The sequence below is a fragment of the Cibotium barometz genome, chromosome 59 (assembly GCF_041138505.1).
Source record: "Cibotium barometz isolate CiBa-2024 chromosome 59, ASM4113850v1, whole genome shotgun sequence".
NCBI classification, from domain to species: domain Eukaryota; kingdom Viridiplantae; phylum Streptophyta; class Polypodiopsida; order Cyatheales; family Cibotiaceae; genus Cibotium; species Cibotium barometz.
Window position 1 is genome coordinate 35,636,159 of NC_141104.1, and position 9,697 is coordinate 35,645,855.

Genomic DNA, 9,697 nt, shown 5'->3' on the forward strand with positions numbered 1-9,697 from the left:
ACTAGGGGTGGGAGACAGTCCCAGCTCACAGATTTCTTCCAGAGAGCTATGCCAGTGCCAGCTGATGTACCACGTGGGGTGACTGCACAGAGAGCAGAGGAATTGAGAGCCAGGAGGAGACCTAGACAGATTGGACATAGAGCATCCCGACTCCGTCACCGAGAGATAGCAGCTATCCGAATGAGACACCAGATGGAGACACAAGAGAGGCTAGCTCGCTTTCTTTCAGACTCAGGGTACATGTTCACGCCATTCACAGCCTCAGCATCGGCGATGTATGCTATCTTATATCCCTCTTATGGCACTGGATGGAGTTAGACATAGATCTGCATAGCATGCTTGTACTACCCCTTCAGCGTATAGAGATGCATCTTGCCTTAGCAGTCCATCCACATCCCCACCCCCCCTTATATTGTTTGTATATGGGCTCCACCAATCCATGATCACAGTTGTATCCAGACACATGCACACTTTTTCTTTTCTTTCTTTTCTTCCGATGACCGGAAGAACACAGTTGTATTAGTTTTTGTCTCATAGGCCGATTTTGGCCTCTCGTAGACGTTAATCTCTCTCTCTCTCTCTCTCTCTCTCTCTCTCTCTCTCTCTCTCTCTCTATATATATATATATACATACATACATACATATGTGTATGTGTGTGTGTGTGTTTATATGCCATTGCCACACATCCATTGCTTTTACATATGGATCACCTTCTCGCCCACGAATACTTTGCATGGGTTGGTTTTACAATCAGGTGAACAATTTCTGGGACAAGCATATGCAGACGATTCCTTCTTTCTGCCTAGAAATGATCAAGATGATCTCAAGTCTGTAATGGAAGCACTTGACCTTTTCGCATGTATGGTAGGCCTCAAATTCAATTTTAGGAAATCCAAACTCTTGCCAATGAAAATTGAAGCTTGGCATGCTCATATATGGAGCCTTCACAGATTGTGCATCATTTGGGATATCCGTTGGCATGGAAAAATATTGTTTATACACAGGTAGACTAGATATTACAGCGAATAAAAGGGAATATGCACTATTGGAAGCTTGCCGCTTGGCCTCTGCATGTGCGCTCAAGAATAGTGCAATCCATACTCATTGCATATACAATTCTTTTTACCTCTTCTATTTTGGCCGCAAGATCGGATTGATGCCTTTATGTCGGAAATATTAGAGATCTTTTCGAAATCAAAACACCATAAGAAAGCACTCCGGCTACTGTCAATGGCAAAGCAATGTTCTCCCTGTATGCATGGTGGACTGAACATCCTCAACATACATATACATGTCCTTGCACGGAAAGCTACTCTATTGTTAGATTTCATAGCACAGCAGTAGCCTTGGTCACGGATGCTAGCGGCCATGTGTGTTAGGATGAGATCCTCGGGCTTTGGTGATTGGACTACTACACACTGGGAGGTGGTGTTTGGTCGTTTTGTTGGAAAGATACCCGGCTTCCTGTACACCACGCACCTTATTCAAGACTAGAAAAAATTACATGGAATGGCTGTGACATGGAATGGCTGTGACATGGTGCAAGGGAATTCGCTGAGGGCTAAAAGCATACATTGAACTGTGGCTCTTGCCCGCCCATTGGCTTTCACGCAGCCAAGAAAAGCTTTCTTCTTGGCAAAAAAGGGCATAATTGAGATCCATGATGTGGTGGACCAAGCTGGAGACATTAGGTCCTTCCCTATGGCTCGACGTAGCTTTGGATTGGGTATGCATTTTAGACCTTTGTGGCATGAGATATGTGAGTTGTCCCCCTTTGCACTAATACCGCCGCTTCATATGCATGACCGCCTGGCTCACTGGAAAGTCTTGGGGGTGCCTTCGGATGCTATATCGGCTAAGAATTTGTATGTGAGGTTGTAGCCACCGCCATGGATTACGTCTGTATGTAATGATCTGTGGCACATTCAAAAACCATTACTATGGTGGAGGAAATGTTTAAGAGGGACCTGGAGGAGCGTCTTGCCATTGAAAGAACACATGTTCCTCTAGAGCTGCATGCTTGGAGTTCTCCCAGTGGGTGCGCTTCTGCACTTCCAGCGTATTTGTGCCTCCTCATGCCCCCGTTGTTGTGTGTAGACTAAGACGGTGTTGCACCTTCTTTGGACCTATCCACATTCTAGACTGCTCCTAGACAGAGTTTCAACTTGCTTGCACATTAGATTTCCCGCACACTTTCTTGGGAAACAGTTCTAGATATTTGCAGTGCTGACAGCTGCGCTCCATCCTTATGCTGCATTCTTCTCTTGGGTACGGGTCTAGGCTCTGTGGACAATTTGGAACGGCCTGAACCGATTCATGTTCAGACAGCATATGTCGGACACCTTCTCCTCCTTCAGGCTCTCCTTGCGACAAACACTAGATTGTTGTTATGCGAGCCAGGATATTGATTTGCAAACTTTCTCACTTTTCTTCGACTGTTTCTGAGGAACTCTAGTATGGGTCCTTTTCGGACTCGCCATTGTACAATGCAAATTCCTTCATGGGTTTTCACCTTGCACTGAGGTTTCCCAATAGTAATATATCATTCATATTATATATAAAAAGTGTATGTGTGTGTGTACCTATGTACATAAAAGCTTTACATACATACGTATTTACACGCGTGCACGCATGCACGTGTGTGTGTGTGCGCGCGCGCACATTTAGCACTAGTTTTTACTATATATAAAAAGTGTGTGCACGCATTTGTATGCGCACACAAGAGTGTACACACGCTCACGTATGTGTGGAGAGAGAGATATATATTTAAGTATACATATAATTTTATAAATCTCAAGATTCACAATAGCCTCCAGATACGAGGGTGGATAGAGACACTTAGCATTAGTATACACCAATGTCTATATCATCTCTGCTAGAAACATAACACCAAGTGCAAGGAAATAAAAAACACCTGTTCACGCGCATCCCCAGTGGCATTTGGATCAGTTATGGCCACGTCTGGCCTGATTTTTCCATACTTTGACCAACTTTTTGGTGTCCGTGTTTTTTCTGATGTAGAATGCTGAATCCGGCCCCTATTTTCTATCCAAGATAAAGCCTCTTTATTGTTATGTGAAAAAGTCTGTAAACGCAAATGAAAACAACCCATGTAAGTGCTTGTCAATACACATTTTACAGTTGGTGTAAGAAGACAACAAAAAAAATATCACATTTAATGTCACAAGCATCACCCCTAGTCTTAGATGCATGTATCATGCTAGGCTACTTTCACAAGGCTGTGACATAGCTCCCACATTTAAGCTAAGTTGGATGTTGGCATGCTTCTAAGTTGGAGCAAGAGAGGCTTGTTCCTCAGTTGGAATAAGAGGACTCCTAATTCTGGAATTCGATATTCCTGAGTTCAAATGTGAGGATTCTGTGCATGGAATTATTATACATAGCTGTTTAAGATGGGATATTTCCATGATAAACACTTCACGTGTTTTGTGCAGTGTTCTGCTTGTTGTCTAGGACTGCACATTAGCACCAGACTTGTTTTTGGACATGGACATTGCATGATTTAATTGCCCATGGATGTCTTTATGTTTAATGGATGTGAGGAAATGCAAGTGGCCAACGAGATTCAATTATTTTGTGCATTAAAAATTGGCTTATGCATTAAAAATTGGCTTATGCATTAAAAATTGGCTTATGAGTTTTGCAGGTAGTAAATATTAACCCTAGCCTATCCTTGAATAATAGAACAGAGGATTGCTCATGGATGTCTGGGGGTTTCATGGACGTGAGAAAATCCCAAAGATGCAAGTGGCTAATGAGATTTAATTATTTTGTGCATTTATGAGCTTTACATGTGGTAAAAATTAACCGTACCATATCCTTTTGATTTGTTTTTGTGTTTTTAACATTAGCTTTAGCTGGTTAATAGTTAAACAGAGGACCACAAGTAGGGAGTTTTTATCCCAAAAATATCCGAAAGCATCTATTAGGCCTGAGCACTGATAAAAAAATGAATGCTCTTTGCTTAGCTAATAACTCTTGCCCTGTTTCAGTCTGTACATGTTTCCTGAGGCAGCCCCAAGCTCCCAGTCAGTGCTTTTTTCACTGTGCGCTGATGTCAAGGCTGAGGGAAGAATGAAGGGTGCCAGCTGCAGCCTACAGGCATGAGCTGTTCTGGCTTTGGATAGGCTGCCATTGCCAGCACGGACAACCGCAGGCTGGTTGATCATGACTTGGCTGTATTTGAGCAAAGAACAACATTGATTTGAAGATCTCTTTCAGGTACTCCGGCCACGTGCAAGAGGCGCCACAGATAAATAGAATACAACAACTCTTGCAGATCAGTTCAGTGTTGAAGCCAAACTCCATGCAGCTCTCACGCACAATCTCATGGCTTAATTGAGGAGCAACTACACAAGATGCCCTGGTGTGACTCTTAGCTAGCCCAACTTAGGCTGCACACAATCTACAACATGCTGGCGCTCTACATGATAAGCTCGCAAAGCTTTGTAACCAATTTTGTCTTTTGGAATAGAGAAACCAGAAGGGGGGACTCGCCCATCCTCAGTCTCTAGTGTCCATGGAGTATAAAGCACACACTGCACTCATACACAGAATCTATATCTACATGGAATCCATATCTGCATCCATGCTCCTTTTGCATCGTGTGTAGCTTTTCTTAATTAAGTGAAATATTAAGATTTGGGTCAAGCCTATTACATAGATATCAAAGCCCTCTCTACCCAAAGATCCTGATTTTTGTTTTGTACACGATGGCAGATGGTCTGTCACATGCGGAAGCTCTGAGAGTCTTCTTTCAACCCTAAGCACTGCATAGGAACACTTGATGCAAGAACAATCAGCATAGACAGAGAACAGAGAGAGAGAGAGAGAGAGAGAGAGAGAGAGAGAGATGGTTGATATTCATATAGTACAAAAAGTATAACATGGACAGAATTCAGCAAATCTTTTGTGACGAAGATAACGCGCAAGATAGATCGATATGTGCAAAAAAGAGAGAGAGAGAGAGAAATGAAATGAAATGAAATCTGTATTAACGTCTTCACAAGGGCAAAATTACCTATGAGACCAAAAGTTACAATAATTTGGTCAGATGAAGTACAAATGTCAGTGGTGTGTAACAAAAAAAAGTGAGAAAATATCTAGAGATCTATAGATCTAGAGATCAAGAGTAACATGGGAAACCTGGGAAACATGGGAAGCTGCTAAGAGGGGACGAAAGTGTCCACACAGAGACATCTCTAAGCACGTGAGGCTCATGAATGTGCGAGGGAATAGACGGGCCCAAAGGGGATGAAATTCCTCATAGGTCGCTGAAGCATGAACACAAGCTCCTCCAAGGTGAACTGCCTGGAGGGTATCTGCTGGTGATTTGCGATGATCTCTCTAATCCTCCCATGCCATCTGAATCTGCTACGGATCCCCCGAGGCCTAGTGCGTCTGTCCTGACATAGCTGAGAGGCACGCTCAAGAGTGACCCCTCTGGATGTGGATCGGTTGTGTCCTAACCCTGCCTCTGCTTTGCTGAAGTGGTGCTCCCAAAGAAATCAGTAAGCTATCTCTGCACACAGGACCAATGTGTGCTACTCCTCCACGTATGAGAGTTTCTCTATGCTGGCGTATCTCTAGTAGAAAAAGTCCTAGGCATCTCTGCGTAAATGGAAGGGCAATTGTAACACAGAAATCTTATCAATCTTGAAAACTATAATTACACATAAGCATGCCAGATAAAAGTAGATGACAACTCTGCACAATACACCATACTAGGGGCCAGAAGATAGGCTGACCTCCCCCACCCCTCCCCTCTTTATGGTTAGATTACCAAAAACGAGTTTGTCTTTATGGTTAGATTACCAAAAACGAGTTTGCTTCTAAATACAACTTCACGGGCGCCCAGGGATTCTCCACTGGCTAGCACCTATCTCTTCCAATACAGTATGAAAGCAAAAACAAAAACATATGCAAAATTTGTTGACATTCCTCAGCATAAGAGGGAACTTCCGGCATCAAGCACATGTAGGACAACTATGGACAGCCCATAGCACTCTTGCATCAGCCCAAAACAACCCTATATCTTCACCCTTCTCCTATATGGCTCACAAGACAAGTCGACCAGCCTAAAGAGGCTATTTACAGCAGCCGACCAGCCCTCAGTAGCCACAGAAAGAAGCAACCAGCAACTGTACACAAGTGTGCAAGCTCTTGGTCAGAAGGGAAATTGTCCAGACGATCACGATCAGCTCTTTCTCTCTGTTTTTATGACTTGTTCCAGCTGTAAACTAGTCGGCCAGTAGAGAAAACACACCCAGAAGGAGTCGGCAACATCCCCCATGCATCTAGTGAACATTAGTCGCGGTAGATAGCTGTAGCAGGCTACCAATAGGCTGAAAACCAGTCGACCAGCCCTCATGCACACTGAAAAGCATGCGCATCCCCAAAACTGGAGTTTTTTGCCAATAATAAGAGCTCCCGCCGGAAATAGCTCAAACATGTGCTTTTTAGGTCTAGAAGGTGAAGATGGCCCAAATAATGTCCATAGCCCGACTTTTGACCACCATGTGTAGTAAATAAGTCATGTCCAGTGTGTACATCTTACAAGTTGTCCGGTCACTTATAAGTGTGTGTGAACCTACACCCATAATTATTAGTATGTGAAATGATAAAGCTGTAAATTGGGTTTTTGGGGACACTTACCACCTGCAAAACACATGTAGACCACCTATCAGTCCCAAACAGGTGTGCACATACACGTCCACAGGGTGCCCAGGCGTCCCCGGTGATAGAATGCACAGCGGAAGAAGAGAAAGTGGAAACACGGGAGAGAGAGAGAGAGAGAGAGAGAGAGAGAGAGAGAGAGAGAGGAACCACAAGTATAGACCTGCTCTCAATATCATCAACCAAGAATCAAGAAAGCTCCACAAGCAATCTCCTCAGCAACTCAGCTACAAAAGCAACAGAACAAGCTACCGGGTACACCACTCCTCTGGAAGAAAACAACCATGTAGGCTGCGACGTGCTGCTCCAAATAATGGTTCCAAACCCAAGTGTAAGAACACTCCCCGAAGTCGAATGTCGTGTATCCAACCTGGAGAAGGTATGAACAACTCCAAAACCAACCAAGATCAGATCCTGTAGATAATCAATCCTGGGAGAAGCAGGCTACTCCTCACTGGAACCCTCTAAGTCTATCTGCTCAAACTCTATAACAAGAGTTGCCAAATGATGAAAAGAAGCATCCTCTGAAAAGATTGGCATTGCAAGATGTAAAGACTCTGAAAAAAGGATGGGGTCCATCTGCTCAAACTCCGTACCATGAGTTGCCCAATGCTGTACATAAGCACACTCCACTGAGGTGGGCATCGCAAGATGAAAGGACTCCACATCCCCCTCTAAAAAAAGATGTCGTCAGACTAGTACAAGCCCAACCTGATTCTGATCCAAATCCAAAAAACTCTCGAAGTACCATTGTGCCCCAGGCACGGTTAGCAACCACACATCCAAAACATCCCACTGGGTCCAAAAAACCATCCTCCAAAACAACAAACCTGCACACCGCATCAAACCCAATGCAGAACTGGCAGGGGGAGGAGCATCCTCAGAAGCATCACAAAGAGAGGCAGAGGTAGACTCCTCACAATGAGGAAGGAAAGCAGGAATATAAACTGCAATGGTAACGAGGTCCTCAAAAGCATCACTGATAGCAGAAGACTCTTCCATAAGTAGATCCCAAGAATCAGCAACAAACAAATGATCCATGTGAAAGAATCACACCTCACAGGCAAAATACCCTCCTTTCTCTGCAAACACTGCAAAGAACACAGGCTCGGACAAAATAAACTATGCTCAAGATCTCTCAAAAGATCACTACTCTCCTCCAAAATTTGTAAACTCCTATCACAGAAGAAAGTCTCCAAAGATACAAAAGGGCTCCCGAAACTGATCCTCAAGTGAAGTAGTTGGAGATGGGCCCCCTCTAAGGGTAGAAAACTCCTGTGGGAAGTAAAACGTAGCCAAAACACTGCTGTCCAGCAAAAAACAGCACTCCACTGCCAACAGAAGGGAAGGAACATGAAGAAACCGGGTAACTGCAAAGGCCAGGAACAAAACACAGGTATAGATGCTCCAAAATCAGCAAAATGCTGACTGAAATCAGAAGTTGGGCCCTCACTTGGGCATGTGACAAGGTGAATGGCCTAGACGATGGGTGCCCACCATTGGAGAAAAGCTGACCAGCCAAGCAGCTGACTGTTGCCTTTGAGCAGGTGGTTAGTCTATATAGGGCCTATAAACCCTTTCCCACTTCCTCATTTTTTCCTCGACCTCCATAAAGCATTTGTAACCTCCTCCACTTCTCCTCCAACATGCAGTCACCTTCATCATGAACAAGTTTCCACTTGGAAGCTCAATAATTTGGAGCACACAGGTGCCCCATCCAGCCATATCTTGTACAAAGAACTCGTCAGAAACAACTGTTTTATCCTTCAGTCCCATATATTGTACATTTAAACATAATATGTGTGCATAGAAAGATGCTTCCATGTTCACGTGTGGGTGATGTAAGTGCTTACACTGCAATATAATCTAGATGATGTACCATGCATCGAAGAGGGTGGCATACCATGGAAGCAACATGCATCCCATGATGATGTACCATGCGTCCCAGGATGATAAGCTTGATGATGTACCACACATACCATGATGATACACCGAATGAGCTTGACGGAGCAATATGCAGAGAAATATGCATCCTCACAAAACAACATAAACAATATTATTTTGCATGCTGTTTAGAGGTGCCTAAGGCTTTTTTGTTGATAATCAGATCAGCTGGTTTACATTTGAACAATGCTGAGGAAATTTGACTATGGAGAAGCCACATTTGGACTCCATTTGGATTAGAGGAGAACATGGATTAACAAAAAACTAGATCTTGCAATACATCTATTTTGATGCGTTTGTGGTACTTGCAAAATTCTGTGCACATTTTGTTAATCAAATTCACAGAAAAACAGATTACTTACCGGGAATACGCAAGCGCCAGGGGAAGCCCACGCCAGTGCGCCATGGAGAACCAGGACGAACATGAAGAGGCTGGCCTCCATCACTAATCACACAGCATTACGTTTCGCGGACTTCGACATATATTTGCACCGGTGTGTCTTTCACACTGTAATCGTAACGTCCGGGCGCCACCTGGCAAGGGAGGTAAGGGGTCTTAAAGACTCTTGTCGGTTGGCATCAATCGATGGCATTGGTCCAAATCACAATGCTTTTTTGGGGTCGTCGGCCTCGTAAACTAGGTCGAGTACATTACGTCGACTTAGTTTCCTCTACAAATAATAGTTTATTTCGTAATTTAAGTCATCAAGTAAACTACATCATTCGATGAGGGTGACTTTGGGTCTTAGTAAAATTTGGAGCAAGATGTTATGTGCAAAAGGTGATTTGAATTCGGACCTTAAGTTTCCAATGGTAACATCTTACCACTACACTATACCTTCAAGCAGTGAAACCATGTGGTGTCAAGCGATTATATTCCTTTGCGGTGTGCCGACATAGTTTTACTTATATGAGACTTGCCCAAGTTTACTTTGAAGATGGACGGTCAAGATTTGTGCACGCAATCTGTAGTGTGCACAATGGCCGTGGATACCACCTGACAACCCCGTGGTCTATAGTGGTGTGGGTAAGAGAGTCCTAATAGTGCAGCCGAGC

General features: G+C 43.8%; 1 protein-coding gene across 4 annotated transcripts in view; it reads right to left on the reverse strand.

Moving 5' to 3' along the window:
* Nucleotides 1-9,314, reverse strand: part of LOC147605762 (uncharacterized) — a 93,567-nt gene extending 84,253 nt beyond the window's left edge. For 2 of the 4 annotated variants that reach the window (XM_086793692.1, XM_086793693.1), the window contains exons 1-2: nucleotides 9,004-9,264; nucleotides 2,916-3,086 (exon numbers count right to left, since the gene is read on the reverse strand). Coding sequence is in view for 3 of the 4 variants with exons in the window: in XM_086793693.1 (XP_086649819.1) it covers nucleotides 2,916-3,086; nucleotides 9,004-9,084 (252 nt within the window). In the remaining variant the exon portion in view is untranslated. Of the gene's footprint in view, nucleotides 1-2,915; nucleotides 3,087-9,003 lie in introns of all 4 variants that reach the window. The other 2 variants (XM_086793691.1, XM_086793694.1) reach the window with 2 other exon arrangements.
* Between the last annotated feature and the right edge of the window lie 383 nt (nucleotides 9,315-9,697).